Below are 19,118 nucleotides of genomic sequence, written 5' to 3' on the forward strand. Positions count from 1 at the left end.
TTCAGCTAGCTCAAAGTGGATTATGACCAGCTTGCTAATGGAGAGGAATACTTCAACACAAAACTAATGTCAAATAGGAAACTGAATAATGAAGATAATGGGCAAGCTTGAGACTAATATGGATGGCATATATTGCCTCGTCCTTCGCTTACGAAGAATTGTATCAACACGACAAGGAGAAGAGCAAATGGAGTTCCTCGACTTCCCAATCTGGTTTTCGGTTGGAGTTAAAGAGCGATATGTTTACTGAGGTGAAGGGAGAAAGATTGAAATGAATGAGTATACGAGAGAGAGAGAGAGAGAGAGAGAGAGAGCTGCCATTCAAATGATTAGAGCCCAGAGTTTTCAAGCTGAAGCTAAGCCAAGAGGAGTAAACTACAGCGCTGATAGATTAGATTGGTCAAATCACTGCATCCGGAGACAGTTCTTCGTTGCCTCCAGTAAGAGAAATGAAATCTCAGCTACAATAGTTCGAAATCCCAAGTGTTCTTATTCAAATATGGACTATTTTATGAAGTCTGGGAGAAATTGGACTGGTGGTTCAGCTAGAACTGGTAATGGAAATGCAATGAATGTTCGCAAGCTTTCTGAATTGGGATGGAAAATTTAAAAGAAAGCATATAAGTTCTCTTTAAAAACTAAATAAATAAAAGAGAACCAATGAGTTGTTTAAATGAAGCTACAGTAAGAATCTCCTCTGAGGGCACATGCATGACTTAAATGCTTCCGATATGTACGTCCAGTAAACTTGAAGGACTGCCTTCAAGATATTGGGTATTGTATATATGGTTGGTAAAGCACCATATATTTGATTCAAATATTTAGTCCTTCCAACATATTCATGAAAGCCCATTAGTATGTTCATGTGCCATGTTCGCCTCTACAGCTCCCTTTATACACCTATGTTATGCTCTGCCTCCAGAGATCATATTTTCAGGAGATAAAACATGGAGAAAAGGATTAGCCAAAAGTTGCAGTAATAGTTCTTATCAATTTAGAAAAAACACAATCTAGAGTTGAATGTTAATCTATAATCTGTTCCCTGTTGGAGGTTCAAAGATAGTAATTTGCTAATTTTAAAGGCATCTGAAAGCAGTCATTGTGAGCCAGCATGCTGATTTTGCATGCTTCCAGTAACGAAGCTTGCTCATTGGCGTTACTCATCTTTTGATTTTACCAGTCCATGTTTCTATTCTCTTCACTACTAGTTGTAGTTAAATTAGTCTTATACCTGCAAAATTTCTTTATGCTAATTTTTATTAACGACTTTCACATGCTATTTTGGTATAATATTAGGTCTATTATTGGGGACACAACGACTCCTAATACCAAAATGACTTATATATATAGGTAGATAGTTATGAGCTCACATTTAATTATTCATCTTAGTGCACTAAATATTACCAATTGAATTCAAGAATTCACTCTGCACGATGCTGGTGAGGAAGACGTAATGTTAGCATCAAAACGAAATAGTGGAAGACTACAAGTAAATATGAAGAAATTAAAGTATTTGCTACTATTTGTAAGGAACTAATTATAGATTTTTATCAAAACACCTCAAGGAAAAAGGGAAAACTTTGTTCTAATCTAAGGATACCTTGCAGCTTCTTCACCTTGCTAGCAAGAGGGTTTCTGTGTGCCAAAAATTCTACCAACAGATGCCGACTCTACGTGGACAATCCTCAACACAGAGAGGGGGGCGAGATGGCACCCATAAAAAAAAAAATTTATTAACGAATCAAAACAGGAAAAATATAGGGTTTATTTTTAGGCCCTAGGTCCCTTACAAAGCTAGGGCCGTCTGGATAACCTCAGAATCTGAAAAAGGAAAAAGAAAAACAAAAGTTTGACTAACTAAATCGAGCTAGCTCATCGAAAGGGTGCTTCTCCAAGAAAAGTGTTTGAAAAGCTATTTAGCTACTGCTAGAAAGCTCTCAGACGGTTTTTATAAAGCTATAGATCTCATATGATAGTGAAAGGTTGATTAATATTGGTGTTGTGGTTCACATTTGGCCCGAGAGTGACCACGCCGGAAGAGTTGAGGGAGCTGCCGGTCGAAAAAGAGATAGGACGCCACCTTCCATACGCCGGCGTATTTGCATAAAGCCTCACCAAAGTTTCCGGTGAGGACCCTCCGATGCTTAAGTTAGCGTGGAGTATTTCTTGGCCAAAAAGTTCTTTAGGCGTTATTTGATGGGGCTATTTAGAGTCCCCGCGGAGGTGCCCAGGTGGCGGAGGTGTGGCTTGTCCTCATCATGGGAGGAGATGGTGTTAGCCAGGTGGTGCGCAGCCACGGCATGTTTGAGGCACACGGTTTGAGTTGTCCCTGCATGCGGTATGGCGTGGGTATGTGCCGCAGGGCATGGCCCTTGTCAGCAGGTATAGTTGGGGCAGCAAGGCATAGTCGTTTATTGACGTGTCTCGACGTGGCTATCAAGCGAAGCATGGTGCGGTGAAGTTGTCGCAGGGTATGGCTACGACGCGTACCGGACGAGATTAGCTCGGCCTTTGGTGGGGGCCGAGATTGGCCTTGCCACTTGGCAGGGTGCTGAGGTCGAGCCGACATGGAGGGCTACGACAAATATTCGGTGAGGTCGGCTTAGTAGGCATTGAGGTCGGGCCGACTTGGGAGCCACGACATGTTTGATGAGGTCGGCTTAGCGGGCCCTGAGATCGGCCTATCTTTCTTAACTTTGAGGTCTGCTCAGCAGAGCGCTCCAAGCTTGGGCCGGGGTGCGTCATCGCATAGGCGCCCCAAACTTGGCTCGAGCGTATCGTCATATAGGGCGCCCCGAGCTCGGGTCGATGCGCATCGTCGTATATCCCGGCAGTCGAGGGAGCTCTTTGGTTTGCAATTGACGCAGCAAGGCGCCCCGAGTTCGAGCCTGGAATGTCATTATAAGCACCAGAAGAGGTTGTTGTAGTCGTAGTAGTAGAGAGATCTGGACGAGGTCGGCTTGGCCTTCAACGAGACCGAGGTCGGACTAGCCCTAAGAGGGACCGAGGTCCCGCCTAGTCAGCGTCGAGGTCTACTTGGCTAGAATGGGGTGGTTCCCTGTCCTGAGCTGGACGATCCATTTTGCCCCCTATCAAAAATAATCTGCTCTTGTTCTCACCGATACTCTTATCTTCCGAGAGTTTCTTCTACAGAGAATTTTTCCACCCTTTAACTTTCTGCTTTATATCTTTTTTTAATTTTGTGGACATCTAAAAAAGTCGGTCGGATCAAGCCTTCACAGGAATATGCTCGTTAGAGGAGGATCGGACTGAGCCGAGTTGTTGTACATTGAGGATATATAAGATCGCTGCAGACCTACATATAAAGAACGAATCACGTTCTTAGGGCAGTGTATATCACATATCTCGATCCTGGGAAACTCTTTTAAATCTTCTAATTTTATTCTAGTAGATTATTCCTTTATAATACTTCTCTAAAATAAAGATATAACAGTTTCTAAGTAAAATATTTTTAATAGTCTAAGAACGTGAACTTGATTGTACTAGAAATTGATATATATATATATATATACATATATATATATATATATAATTTAATAGCATAGAATTAGAATTAGTTTAATTATATAAAAATTTAAAAGCCTTACCTTCATTCAGAAGGTTGTTTTCTCCACAAAAAAATAGTATTTTAAGAAATTTATATTATTCTGAAAATTATGCAAATATACTTCTACAACTTTAAAAGCTATACAAAATTTTTCTGCAGATCTAAATAATTTTCAAATTTTTTCTGCAACTTTAAAGTATGTGCTGAAATTTTAGGTAGATTAAAAATCTGTGTAAGAATACTGCAGCTTTAAAAGCCGTACAAATTTTCTACAGCATTAAATTCTGTGCAATATATTTTCTGCAATCTTTAATTTCGGTGCAGAATTTTCTACATCTTTAAAATTTATGCAGAAAACTCCTATATTTTTAAAAAAATGTGCAGAAATTATTGTTGTTTTAAAAACTATGCATATTATTTATTGTTCTCAACATACATACCGCTGCTTTGAAAAACATGCAAAATTATAAAGTTACATTATTTGTTATATTTCTTAGTATGGTTATTTAATTTTATTGATATTATTTTTTTATTGCATTTATTTCATAAGCTAGAATGTAACTCAAAATTTTACGAGTTAAAAGAGTGCTAACAAAAAAAATGAACTGACATATCCAGATTTGTCAAAAATTTGTGAGACAACTCAAAAAGAGTAATGTCATTTTCTTGAAATTTATCAAGTATGAGAAAAACTTGGTAGATAAATTAACCAAGGGTTTTCTAGGACGTGATCTTTAGAATCATTGAAGGAGATGGGGCTTAAGCCCACTATTTGGTCACCAAAAGTGGATACCTAACCTCTATGATTGAACATCCAATGAAGGAGATTCAATATGGTAGAAACGAAACTGATTGAGTGATCATGTTAGAGCACATTTTCTAGACTATATCTCCTTCAATCCCTATGATGAGTGCTTTTATCAATGACAAAAAATATATTAGAAAGATTAAGTTATGCTCTTAATGAGTTCAAGATAGAAAATCTGCAGGATATTAGGCCCCATATATCCTTGAAGGACTTACCTATATAAGAATTGTCGTATAGGCCACGACTAGGGGTTTGCACTAACCCTAATAAAATTCTTATAAAAAATCACGGTACTAAGTGCAAGACTTTTAAATGGCGCTTATCGCATAAAAACCCTATTAATCCATATTGTGTGTGAGAGAAGTAGAAGTCTGAGTCAAATGACCTAATTTAAGATCTAATTCACAATGGTTTTTTTCTGATAGATACTATCAACACTGAGATTCAAGTCCACGAGATACCTCACCTATTGCACAGTATAAGTTGTCCAAATATTCTATTTATGATTTTTAAAAATTTAAATCTTTTATGAGAGTTTGTTGGAGTTTTAATTAAAAAAGATTTAATTTTTTTATATCCTATACTTTAGTTGTTTTAAATGCTTTAAAATATCTTTTTTTATAAGAGTTGTGACTCTTCGAAAGAGAATGTTGGTTTCTAAAAAGATATGGTGTTTTCAAAATATAACGTAACTTCAGAACCAGCATCTCTGGAGTCTTCCAGATATATCTATAAATAGACTCTTCCAGTTAAATTCAAAAATAATCCGATTTCTCCTTTTCTCACCGATACTCTTTCTTTCGGGAGTTTCTTTTACAGAGAGTTTTTTTATCCTCCAACTTTCTGCTTTCCATTTTCTTTTATTTTCTGGATATCTGAAAGAGTTGGTCAGATCAAGCCCTCCACAGCGATTGTGCTCATTAAAGGAGAATCGGGCTAAGCCGGATTGTTGTACCTTAGGGATAATTAAGATCGATCCAGACCTATACATAGGGGATGAATCACGTTCTTAGGACATTGTATATCACACGCCTCAATCTAGCAAACTCTTTTCAATCTTCTAATTTTATTTTAGTAGATTATTCTTTTATAATACTTCTATAAAATAAAGACATAGTAGTTTTTTGGTAAAATATTTCCAATGTATCGGACAATTGGCAATGAGTCATTGGATATGAAGGATTCGGGCTTGAACTCGGGATCCACAAGTTCTCTAAAACGTGGCTTCCGACAATGAACATTGAACCACAAACATCTTCATACGATGATTAACATAGGTGGAACATGGACCCTTCTAGTTTTGATGATGATCATCATGCCATTAGAAATCTTTTGATGGTGAATATGGCATCGTTTGGGCACTTCATCTAATGGTGAAGCATTCATCGTCAATTGCTTTCTATCAGCACTTAGCTTGCCATAAAAATAAAAGAAAATGGTGAGAGTATGTTTGTCGTCGAATTAGAGCTCGATCCTTATAGTTCGACCTTGAGAGTTCTTGGACTAGAGCTCTATCCACATGGTTCCTTGAGTGTTCTTGAGCCTCTATAAGACCCTTCTAGTGGGTGTAACTCATAGGCTCCCAGGTAATCATGACTAGGATAACTGAACCATAGGTTGGACATCTTTAATTAGCCTGCATTAGCTCAGCTACCCCCTCCGCCGCCCCCGAGAATTTGGCTCCCAGTGAATAGAAGCCTTGTTAGTATCATGCATGCTTCCATTATTGAATGCCATTGGTCCTTTTTCAAGCATTTCCTAGCTTAGCATGGGCCATCTCCTGAAGACGTAGTGGTTATAGACCTTCAAGCGGCTACTAGTCCTGAGTGGTCTATTCCTCCTGAGGATCAAGTTGTTCTAGCTCTGATGCTTGGGATCCAGCTATTTCCACCTCTTTTGACTCTTCGACTACTCTAGTTAGCATGCATCTTGATTCTCCTCCATTCAGATCAAAGGTGTAGGTATTTTCTTGGCCATCATAGGTAGTTGCAAGCATCGATCCACAGCCGTCTGAGAAAGAGGTGGCATAACATTCATGGGTATCACATCCCACCGAACTTCTTCTTCTTCTTCTTCTTGTCTCTTGTTCCACCTGAAAGAGATATGACTCCTATGGCTTATAGTGATGGCTAGGTTATCAACCCAAGCGACTTGTTGGCATGGGGTATCGGGAGATTGATATATAACTGAGAGTCCGAGTTTATTTTCGAGTTCTTTGGAAGCCACGTTCTCGCTTCCACCATTACCAATGCCGACCTTGATGTATATAGTAATCGTGATAAACAACATGACATACGAAAATGTTGTTCTGCTTCCAATCCATCTTTTCTCCACCCGAGGCTGGCTATGGTGCTGTTTGTTCTCATTTAAGGCTTGACCCCCCAGCTTTTCCTAACATTTTCGTTTGTGTTACTACCATTTGCTCATGAATCTCCAAGCGAAGTCCATGGCAAAACCTGGCCATGCATTGGCTTACTGAAACGAAACCGTAGAGCGAGCTCGTCAGATTCTCTTGGTACTCCCACGCTGATCTAGAGACTTGCTTCAGCTAGAGCATCTGAGTGTTCAAGGGAATGCAATGGTCCTCTAGTTTTTTTCATCTAGGCCCATGTTGCGATGGTGTCTTAATTAGCCTTTACAAAATTTGAGCTTGCTTTTAGTAAGACAGGAGGTAGTATCTGAAATTATCATCAATTGAGGCCAGCCAGCCTTGGAATGCAGCAGCTCCAATTACCTTAAAAAAAAGTTCATCCATAGTCAAATGCACTATTTTGTCGTGATGCTTATCATGTTCGTCCTTATTACGCTACTTGTTTTGATTGTTTGTGCGGCTTTTTGGACATGGAGAGTTTTCAGCATCGGCAGCCCCTTGGTTTGGGCTGCTGATGCTCCTTGCCCACAGGGCTGAGAGTACCTTAGTCTAGCCAAAATGGCTTGCAATGTGGCTTAGATCTACCTCAAGATTCCAGTGCTCTTGGGCATTTGTGTCCTGAGCCATTCAACTTTGGAATTACTTTCGCTTTTGGTACAGTATTGCAGTGAGTTTGCAGCTGTTGTGAAAGTGCATGCACAGTTATAGACATGGTAGAAGGTTGGACCTAAGGTTGAGGAGACTCACAATTGCTACTAGACCCCACGGTTAGGGATGGCAACATGGCGAGTATGGGCCAAGTAGGCCATTACATATACCAGCCCTGCAATTAGAAACCACACACCCATACTTGTCTCGTACCTATCTTAGGGCATGTCTAGGTAGGGCAGATAGAGTTAGATGGCGCAGGTTAGGATGAGTCAAGATGCGTAAAGTTGTAATTGTTTTTTGTTGCATGCAAATCAAATAAACAAAAAAACAAACAAAAATCTTAGTACTTCACGTAACATTAGATAAGACGAGTCAAGATATAGAATGTAACAAACCAAATTTTTAGCAATAGTAGAAACGACAAATAGAAATAATATCCTTTGGAAGTTAAGTATCTCTTAAACTAGAAAAGCTATCAACTAAAAGAAAACAAACAGCTAAGTAGGTAGCTCGTAACTTTTAATATGATTAATCTTTTTTATAATCGAGCGTAATACTTTTTCTCTATTGTCATCATAATCATTAATAATTATCAAAGCTTATATATAATTGGGTCTAGTTCGGGGCATGCATTACCATTATCCATACCTACGTTCAATCCATTGCAAGTTTTAGAATGAAGATCCTCACCGCCGACTCTAAATAGGTCGGGTAAAACATGGACCTTAGGGTCGGGTACCCAATGGGGTGGAGTAAATTGCCAACCTTATTGATGGTGGGGAGGTTGCTATCAGATGGGAATAGATAGTGGGGTGAATATATGTTGTTAAACGCCTCCTAATAACATACACTTGTCATCGATTGCTAGGGTTAGCTAGGGCTACTTTTGTTCATATGATGGATGCTGATCATCACTTGGGTTCGAACCATTAGGGTTTTACCACTTGTAGCGTTTTGAAGGTGGGAATGCCGCCATCGAATTTGGTGGGATGTGTGCAAGATTGATAGTAATAAAAAGCCAACTGGTGGTAGGTATAAGGTCCTGGGTGCATGTATCACCTTTACCTCTTGGTTATATTAGTCCACGAAAACAAGGATGTAGCTAGGGTTGTTGGTCTGTGGTGGGTAATGCCCAAGAGTAGATGTGTCAAGCAGGAAAGTAATTAATTATGAGAGGAACAGTATTCGACTCCCGATAATACACCTTATCTAACTTGAAATCAAATTAAAATTTTAAAGATAATTTCTGATCAATTTGAATTTGAGAGCAACTAGAATTTCGAAAGTAAACGAATATTGAAAATATTTTTTTTCCAATAAATTTTCTAAACCAAACTCAATTCCATAATTCACTAATTCATTGTGTCACATAAGCAAGCAAAGGTATTGAAAGAAAACTATGCTAGCATAATAACCACTAAAAATTACGTACCTTGCTCTAATGCCAAAATATGTTGACACCAACAAGGAAGGTCTGATATTAAGTTCAGACCAAAATAGTGGAAGACCATAATTAAATATGCAAAAACTATATCATTATTTTTTTAATTAAAAAATAAAGGTAAAAGGGAAAACTAAGATCTATTTTAAGGATACCTAGCTAGTAGCTTCCCTACCTTGCAACATATAGGTGGCCTCCGCAGAATCCACCACCTAGAGTACACAACCCTACAAAAAGAAATTTCATTAACTGATCAAAACAGTGGATATGTTGGGGATATTTTTAGGCTTTAGGACCCTTTACAAAGCTAAGGATATTTGGGTCCCATCAAAGTTCTATAAGAACAAAAAAAAAACCCATAAGCTAACTAAACTAAGCTATCTCGCCGAAGGACTTCTATAAGAAAATGTTTCGATAGTGACCTAGTTGCCATCGGAAAGCTTTAGATGGTAGTTTTGGTACCATCGGATCTAATTTGGTAGTGAAAGGCTTACTGCCAAATTTTTCAGTCTTGTTCTTTATCTCAAACTTTACTCTTGGTCCTTTGAACAATTGTAATGTATCATCGGATCGATTTGAAGGAGTCGAACTCCGACTCAGTTAGTTTGCCCTACAAGCCTTCTAAAAGGTGGCTTGTGGTGGTGAACATAGAATCGTCAAATATTTAGACTGCTGCATGATTGTGAGAACCATACTTAATCATATGCAAGTCACCACTTTAATTAGCCCAAGAATCACCCACGCAAAGGGCCACATTTGACCGCATATTTAACAAAATCCACTCTTTTAAAAACTTATGCTCAAGTTTGTGCTCATACCCAGCATCACCAATCAAGTTTAATTTGATTCACCAGAGTCCTGTTACAGAAAGGACTTGATATTTATGTCGAACCTAATTTAATTTAAAAATGTAAGCTGTTAACTTAATCATCTATCTCTCCATTACGCTAATTATTTAATTTAAGACCATACCTCACACGTGACCCTTAATATATATGAAGTCACAATGCTTCACTCTTGGCAATCTTTTGCACATTGACCCAATATTAATTTGGTGACGTATAATGTCAAACATAATTATAAGGTTCCTAAGTTCACGGATACGGAAACTATTAGCTTTAGAAATTAAGTACAGTTTATTGCCAATGTGTGGCTTATAATAAGGTCTTTCCTCCATGATTTATCCTACTTAAATGGATATATTGTTGCTGAAGATACTTTACTCTTGTCATTCCTTGGAAAAAAATCTGAGACGCTTCCATTTCCAGTCTACCACAGCATCAACAGGTAACTAGATACTTCTCTGATGATCTAAGTTGTTCCTTCTGAAAGGTTTTGCCGACTTCACATCAGAAAAATTCCATCTTGTGCCATTTGTATGTGCTTTTATGCGGCCGCATTCGATCATCAAGTTATCTATGATGTTATTTTTGTGTAAATTTCATGTTCAAATCTATTCCATGCGCACTCGAGTTAGTTTCTTCTTTGCTAGAATCCTAAATTCGAGCTAGCTTGGTTCTAGTAGACAAAGAACCATGAAAAATATATGAACCCTAATAACTTAACATACCATGTGAGACCATTCTATAAGATCCGTCAAACGTTGCATGCCATAAATAGGAATTTGTCCACATATGCATCTAGCGCCCTCCACATCAAATGCTTACAATCAACATGTTGCCAACCACGCCAAACTCATGCGAGTAACCTCTTGGTGGTGCTTTGAATTTAGATCATATCCTTTACAGAGAAAGGTCATGTGAAAATTAAGCTAAAGGATCGATCAAAAGATTCCTCACAGGCAATCCGATCAGTTTGTTGATTACTACTCTTTGTCGTTTTGTTTTGAAACAACATGGTCCTCATAGTTACAATTATTGATCTACTTAATCAATAAACATCAATTTCCCTTTGTATTTCCCCTATCCATTTTCATGAGTGCAAATCTCTGCATGATCTAGTAAATGACCGATCGATGACCGATCATGCATGAAAATCTTGTGCATAACCACAAACTCACCGAACCAAGCCCCGATCATAACTACAAGCCAAGTTAATCGATACACGATCTAATCCACATGCTATTAGACAATGCCTTGGTTGCTTATCCATTTGATTATCTTGCATGCTTACAAATCAACAACCATGCATTACTAGATGTTCCAGAACTGACAACCAAGCCAGTGGACAAGGTTCCAAGGTAGCAAACAAGTTATTTAATCGCCATCGTGCATTTAGGTGGTGCAACACAAGCTTCTTTTAAGGGTCGAAATTCTTTATAGTTCGTGCTTGAATAGTTGGTGCAACACTGGCCATGTCGTCTTTCTTCATGCGAATCCATCGTTGGATCATCAATCACACAGATCTCAAAGCTCTCTAGGTGCCATCTGAATGCATCACAAAAAGGTTAGTAGATGACTCAACAGTTGATTCATGCAAAGGAAGGTGAGTCTTTCTTTCGAGCAAATGACACTTGGAGTACATATCCAATGTATTTATTGTGTATATTACTCAATCATGGATGTTCATTGCGATAATCGGACGGCTCATGTTTGGGGAATCCGTGCTCTCCGGTTCAAGAGGGAGTCGGAGGGGATATCCACCAAGTGGTTAATTAGATTCATGCACAATCGACGGGAGAGAGGACAAGGTTCGCACGTGGGATCACAGGAGATGTACGTTCGACCAGGTAGATACTAGACAGCTACGACTGGTGATCCCCATGGCTCCCTACACAGAGCGTACAACAGCAAGGGGAATACGAGCACGTGTCATCACCGGCTGCTCTTTCCGGCGGTTTTGGCAGCCTTTTTCCTCTCTAATATCCGAGAATTCGATTGACCAGCCTTATGCTCTCCTTCGTCGCAAGCCACAGCTGCCCTCTCTGCCTCACAGTCTGACGCTCGTGCGTCCGCCCGCCAGCGCATGTGATCCCCACATGCTCTCCCTCGTGTGGACTGCATCCCATGCCGCATACGGCGTCCCAAAGGACACAACCCGAGCTCAGAGCTCCCTCTGTCTCTTCTGAAGCACGGACAGGACCCTGTTACGTGTCGAGAGTTAAGGATCCTCAGCACCAGTTTCATTAGAGCGAGCCCAGGAGCTGATCCTGCTGAGATAACCTAGTAGCGAAGTTACGGCCACCCTGCAGGCCTCTCGCTGTTGGGACTCACATGAGCAACAGTTGAAAGGTTGAAGGGCGAGATGCATCAGAAACTTCAGAGCGAGGGACCGTAACGATGCTAACGTATTGTCTTAATCAAAGATTGTTGTGTTTGTGCTGTTGTTGCAGTGTTGTGATGCTCTCGGAGAGGTTCCATCCATCCATTCCAATCCAACATCTGCATATCTCGTTATTCTCGCTAGCAATCAAATGCCTCCATCAAGTTGGCAAGATGCATGAATGATGGATGAGAGGGTGCACCAGTGACTGAATCTGCTGGTGGGATGTGGGGGGGAATGGGTTGGGCTAACATGTCAAGCCAAACAAGGAAGTGGCTAATCATGATACCGGGGAAAGATCATCACAGAGCTCTCTCTCTCTCTCTCTCTCTCTGTATTGTTCTTTCTGTCTTTCACTCTATAGTCCATATTGCTGTCTTCAAACTTGACTCAGTCCGCGAGCACAAGGGGTTTCTTTTCTACTCCATACAATGTTGTTTTCTTTCTTTTGGAGTATTTTGGGCTGGGGGTCATGTGTGTGGGTGCGTGTATGCTGGTTGCGTATGGAGAAATGAAACATACAGGTAATAGTGAAGGAAGAAAAAGAGGAACAAAGGCAATGATGGAGGCAGAGATCATAGGAGACAAAGGAAGAAGCCTTTTATCCTCTCTCTCTCTCTCTCTCCCCCTCCCATCACTTGGTGGGAATGTCAGTCCACACTCGGCACCTGCTCCTTCCTACCACTGTCGAGGAATCAACCAAACAAATCCCATTTCCATTTGATGTGTGGTCCACCACCTCATCACCCTCATACCTCTTTCTTTCCCCAAGCTACCATATAAGAGATCCGTGCCATTTACTTAAGTATGTGCAGAAGAGCTACATATGATAATATTACAACCTTGTGCATGCTAGGTACATTATAAGTAAGGCAAAAACAAAACAAGATAGGGAGATATTTAACTATTTGAGCTGGATTGGTGGGAGCTGAGGTGGTGCGAGAAGTGAGAGGAATGTTGGGCCATCTAGAGAGAGAAAGAGCAGCAGTAAGATGGCTCTAAAACAAGAGCCATAAATAAAAGAAAAAGGGGAGAAAAGCCTGCGAGGAATAGAAATGGAAATCACGGTCGGCTGACCTTTTTATCGTCTTGTCAACATCCAACACCCTTTTCCCCGCAAAACCCTCTACACTCCCCCCCCCCCTCTTCTAAATAGTTTCAATAGAGAACGGAGGGAAGTAAACGGGGTTCTGAGGTCAAAACGGAACGGACCATGATTGAGGTATTTGGTTCGATCTTCGTGGGTTGCTTGTGGACTTGGAATTAGAAAGCGTGAGCTTCTGCTGCTGCCGCTGCTGCTTCTGCTGCTGCTACAGTACCTCTCTCTCTGCCCCAGCTGCATCCCTACAGTCTTTTGTCCTCTCTCTCTCTCTCTCTCTGGGCATAATTCGACTTCTCTCTCTAGAGACATTATTCATTGAGCACATTTTTCTCTCTATCTCTTATGCTAATCCTGCGGTTTCCTGCCAGCTGACAGGCCTGACGTACGGCGCCAGAGCGTCGCGTCAGTGTGACCCGGACGGCCTGCCCCGGCTCACATGACCCCTTCCTCTCTCCTCCCAAACACCAACCAGCTTCCCCTCGCAACGTGCCATCTTCTTAAAAGTGCTAGGGCCCACTTACTTCGTTTCACTCAAAGTAAAAGGCTGCTTACTGTTGGCAAACAGACGACTGGTTCGCGATGCTTGCTTCCCCCGCTTTTAATTTCCTTCCTCCCCTTCTTATCTTTGCTTGTTTATCATCTATTCAGAATATTTTGGCCTCTACTGCTTCCATCCAAGTTCCAAGATGTAACGTGTCCTCTTTTTTTTCCTCCACAACGGACTCTCTCTTCAGTTTCGATTTTTTCATTTCCACTAACACATGCAGCCATTTTATATTTGATCAGCGTTGGCCAGGTGATTCGGCGCCGCAAGTATTAGTGTCACTTGCTGCGTGTCTCCCATGTCCGGATGCAAAAATAGTCACTATAATCTCTTATCTCCTCTTTTGGCTTATATTGGACAAGTGTCTTACTTTCAAGCTAAACATGTGGTGTGAATTCACTAGAAAGCGGTGGCTTATGCCGCTACTTTGATCCCATGGAGTCTATCGATCCTACATAAAATCTTGGCTTTTAGTTGCAAATTAAAATTAGCCACAAATTAGTTGGCTTTTATTTTAACTCGAAGCAGGATAAGGCTACATATATCTTAACCCTTTCGAAATTCCACAACATTTGGAGCTTCATACACCGGACTGTCTTTTACCATTCTACAGTTAATAATCTACGACCTAATGTCTAAATTGGATTGTACCCATCTCCATCAATCCGTTGCTTTTGCTTAAAGTTCGCACCTGGGGAGAAATGAGATGACACTCTATTCAGACCCACCCAAAGTCGATAATATGGACCACATCAGGTTAGCAGGATGCAAATATGTGGTATCCAAACTCTTTTACCAAGATAAGGCTGTTAACAAGGATAAGGCTTTATCTGGACTTTTTGTGATATTGGTATGGTCGAGATTTTTTGTTTTTTTTCCAGGGCCCATTGTGTTTATCATTTTAATTAAAGAGTGGGAAGTCCCATTATTGGAAACCCTCGTGTGATCATGTTATACTTTGCTCCACCCTTTCTTAAGCGGTCAACCGCGGCCACCGGTCAAAGTTATGGTCAACGTCGCCAGATGGGTGGCCATGGAGCCTTGAGAAAGGTATAAATGGAGCAGTAACGGAGTGGGGTTCCGTCTCATATGTTGATCCGTAACGGGGTCGGCGATAGCAGTAACCATAAATAAGAAAAGATGGTGGGGGGGGGGGGAAGTGGCAAGATGGGTTGAGTGGTTTTCTTCGTCAAACAGGGGCTTACTAAATGGGTGTTGACGCGTAGAAGGGCGTCACGCATGTCGGAGGGGCGCACGTAGCTCAGGCCGCCTTAAATGCCCACCATTCTTATTTATCCTTTCCCTTAGTTTCCCTTTTTTTTTTTTTCACTTTCCTTTTTTTTTCTCCTCTCCCCGAGTAATTTCTTGTGTTGTTGTGTCCACTGCTGTTGTACGTCAGAGAGGTGGTAAGGCCGAGTATTATATGCTGCATCTGTTCCAATCTAATACTTGATCCCTCTCTTTTCATGCAAGAGCCAAATCAAATTCTAATAGCTAGAAGCTCGGGTTTGGCTCTAAATTGAAATCGATATCGAACTTTGTTATTCAAACTCAATTTAATAAAAAAATAATACTCAAAATCGATTTGGCTCGACTCAAATATTAACTAAACTATATATATCCAAAGTTTTATTTGAACTTTGATCTTAGTTAAAAAATATAATTTAAACAAAATATAATATTATATTATATTTATAATTATTAAAATATTAATATATATTATAAAATAAAATATATGTGCTCAATTGACCCATGAATGGAGTCGAGCTTGAATTCGAATTGAGCTCGAGTAGGTTACTTATTTGCACCCTCGATGCTGACCAGCTCTTATTTGTATTTGAGCAGATGCTAAGATGTATCACTTCTTTATTATCCAAAAAAAAAAAAAAAAAAAAAGAGAGCTCGAAAGTTTCTTTTGCCCATTTCAAATTTTTTATGCCTAGATGGTCAAAGCTGGAAAAGCGCGGTCTAAATAACAGACCTTATCATGACATGGTATCCCTTGTAGCAGTATTGGTGGTCTAAGTTGGCAACATACTTACCAGCATAAAATAGTAGCAGGATTACGAAGAACAGTGACAATATAGCTGATAGCTCACAGAACTGCAATTCGAACCATTTTTTTTTTTTCAATAAATATATTTAATTATGAAATAACTATTTCGCTACAGTATATGTTATAATAATTAATCATTATTATACAATAAAAGCAACCATGCATGTTTCATTAATTCTTTTGCATTGAAAACCTGAAATGACATTTTGTTTTTCTGATTGTTATTTACATTATTGAGAATTTTTATTCCATGATTACTTTTTTCTAGTATTAAGTGAAGGCAGTCAAAGTTATGACTAGAAAAATTACGGCCGTAAATTTCTTTATAAAAAGCTGGATGTATGGATTCAGAGAGGGTCTGTCTTTAGGGTATACAGGAATTATTGAAATTGAGACCATGCTGTCAAACTTTAAAAAGAGAAAGAAAAGATGCCAAAATTGTCTGAAATTATACGTAATTTTGGTCTAATATTTTCACCGGGTCATTTCAGTTGACGCGACGCTTTTGCTATTCACCATGGGGAGTAAAACAGTGAAAACCGCGCAAGGTAGCAAACCTCCCCGAGCAGGGGTTTAAGAAGAGGAGGGGGGTTGGCTTAGTGCGGAGCTTAAGCTACCGGATGTAGCCGGTGGACACGGCCGGCAGCGACTGGAAGCACAAGGGATAGTGACTAGAGAGAGAGAGAGAGAGGGAGAGAAAGAGGGGAGCTTTCAGGAGGGAGGGAGGGAGAGAGAGAGAGAGAGAGAGAGAGAGAGAGAGAGAGGGGGGTGGGGGTGGGGGGGTGTTATATCATCACAAAGCTCGCAGGCGGTGTGTGAATTGATGGTGTCCACACTCTCTCTTATCTCCTCCCCTAAGCTAAAGCTAGGCTAAGCCCGAGAGTTAGAGAAAAGAAAGAGGGAGTTAGAGAAAGGGAGGGGGGAGGAGGTCCGGGTCCTGATCTCGAGATCTGACCGGGGATCTCCGGTTGACGGATCCGGAGATGGACTTCGACGACCACGACGAGCCGGAGGAGGAGATCGGGCTGCCGGTGGGCTCCGGCTACGAGGCTCCTCTGGGGAATTCCGGCAGAGGCGCTGCCGGAGGCGGCAAGGTGAGCGGAGGCGGTGGCAGCGGAGGAGGGGAAGCGGGGATGGTGGCGGTCGGGGGGGCGGGGCGTCGGGTAACCGGAAGGTGAGCGGGGTAGGGGGAGGGAGGTACAGAGAGTGCCTCAAGAACCACGCAGTGAATATCGGGGGCATGCGGTGGATGGGTGCGGGGAGTTCATGGCGGCCGGGGAGGAGGGTACTCTGGACGGGCTGCGCTGCGCCGCCTGCAGCTGCCACCGGAACTTCCACCGGAAGGAGACGGAGGGCGGCGTCGCCCCCGGAGCCGGCGTGATCGGTGCGGAGTACCACCACCAGTTCTCCCCCTACTACCGGACGCCGGCGGGGTACCTGCACCACCACCACCACATGGCGGCTGCGGCGGCGGCCGCGCAGCAGCAGCAGCACCGGCCGGCGCCGCTGGCGCTTCCGTCGACTTCCGGCGGCGGGGGGTACAGCAGGGAGGAGCAGGAGGACATCTCGCACCCGATGATGGGCGGCGGAGGCGTGGGAGGAGGCATCGGCGGCAGCGGCGGAGGGGGAGCGTCGGGGGTCGGGGAAGAAGAGGTTCCGGACCAAGTTCACTCAGGAGCAGAAGGACAAGATGCTGGCATTCGCGGAGAAGGTGGGGTGGCGGATCCAGAAGCACGACGAGGCGGCGGTGCAGCAGTTCTGCGAGGAGACGTGCGTGAAGCGCCACGTGCTCAAGGTCTGGATGCACAACAACAAGCACACGCTGGGCAAGAAACCCTAGCTTTGTCGCCAACCTCACCACACTTCTCTTAGAGAAAAGGGGTGTGGTGGGAGTTAGGGTTTCTTACTTGGCTTTGCTTCTTTGCTTCTTTCTATCTATACTTCTAGCTATGCTGCTTATCTTCTTCTCTCCAGCTGGGGACTGTTTTAATTATATCCTTCTTTTCAAATGTAGCGGTAGTGTTGTTTCTAGGGTTTTCTTTTAAACTATCTTTGATTTTATGTTGTTGGAGGATGGGATGGGGATTGGGCGAGACAGGATGGTTGATGGTTTTAATGAATCTGATCTTGGGGATGGGAAGGGAGGTGGATAGGGGTGGGACGGTGTGGAGGGCCATTGCTCATTAATTAACTTGTCATTGTTATTTGTAGTACTTTAGGCGATGGAGTCAACTCATGGTGAGGAAACTTAAAGGGTAAGCAGCTGGTAATGAAGACGGATGTAGGAGAGGGAGGGGGTGAGGAGAGGGGGAAGGTTGCTATTTGATAAAGAGAGAGAGTGTGTGGTTTCTTGGGGAGTGGGTGGGTGGTGATGGGTACTGTTGGATTCCCCTCCCTTTATTTCTTTCTTTACTTTCTTTCTTCTCTTGCTTATCTTCCGATCCTTTGTATGTATCTCAAGAATTCCACGAGCTGTTTTATGAGACTCGAAACGTGTCCTCCATGCAATGCTCTACCTGCATTTCCGACTACATCTATGCTTTGTTATATTGTGCTGTATGCGTGCTTGTCTCTTGGTGTTTTTGTTGCTTTGAGGGAAAGCAAGGCTTCCACTCTTCTTCTCCATTCTTTTGTCTTTGTCCATAGTTTATAAGACCTTTATAACCCCCAAGAGAGAGAGAGAGAGAGAGAGAGAGAGAGAGAGAGTGAAGTGGTAGCGAAGAGAAGCAGCAGTGACTGAGATTCCGTAGGAGAGGAACGGAACGAAGAGACTTGAATTCCTCCTTATAAATTCTCTTTCCTTTCCTTCCTTGGCCTCTCACTCCCTCTTTTTTACTCACCTCTCTCTCTCTCTCTCTCTCTCTCTCTCTCTCTCTCTCTCATCTCTAACGTTGAGATGATCTCCAGCTTTCTGGTTTTACTTGCTACCATAAATGGGCAGTTGCATCGGCCATGGATGAGAATCACGATCTCTCTCTCTCTCTCTCTCTACTGGTATCTGAGGTTATATAGACTATTAGCCCTCGTCAACCTCGAACTGCACCTGGGAGGCATATTAAATACTACTATTATATCACCTTTGGTGAGTAAGCGAGTGCAGCTCCTCGCCATTAAGTACTCCGATGGTAGCTGTTGGAGCTTTGTCCACTTCCCCACCCTCTGGCCCTGGCCTGTTGTCTCGGTCCCAAGACCAAGTCCCATTAAACTTGCACAAAGAAGAAGAAGAAGAAGAAGATTGGATAAGAGAAGAAAGATGACGGCCTTTAAATGAAACACTACGGAGAAGACCGCATGCTTTCTTGTTCCTTCTGTTCCACTGCCCCCTTAGCTTCTTGGAGGCCGCCATCTTTCTCGA

General features: G+C 41.9%; 1 protein-coding gene across 1 annotated transcript; it reads left to right on the top strand.

The window, feature by feature from the left end:
* Positions 1-16,528: 16,528 nt before the first annotated feature.
* Positions 16,529-18,294, top strand: LOC120109344 (zinc-finger homeodomain protein 2-like). The gene is given in 4 exon segments (XM_039123095.1): positions 16,529-16,887; positions 16,890-16,995; positions 16,998-17,395; positions 17,397-18,294. Coding segments are annotated over 4 exon segments (852 nt in total). The 5' UTR covers positions 16,529-16,746; the 3' UTR covers positions 17,604-18,294.
* Positions 18,295-19,118: the final 824 nt, after the last annotated feature.

This window comes from Phoenix dactylifera, unplaced genomic scaffold (genome assembly GCF_009389715.1).
Source record: "Phoenix dactylifera cultivar Barhee BC4 unplaced genomic scaffold, palm_55x_up_171113_PBpolish2nd_filt_p 002064F, whole genome shotgun sequence".
Lineage (NCBI taxonomy): Eukaryota > Viridiplantae > Streptophyta > Magnoliopsida > Arecales > Arecaceae > Phoenix > Phoenix dactylifera.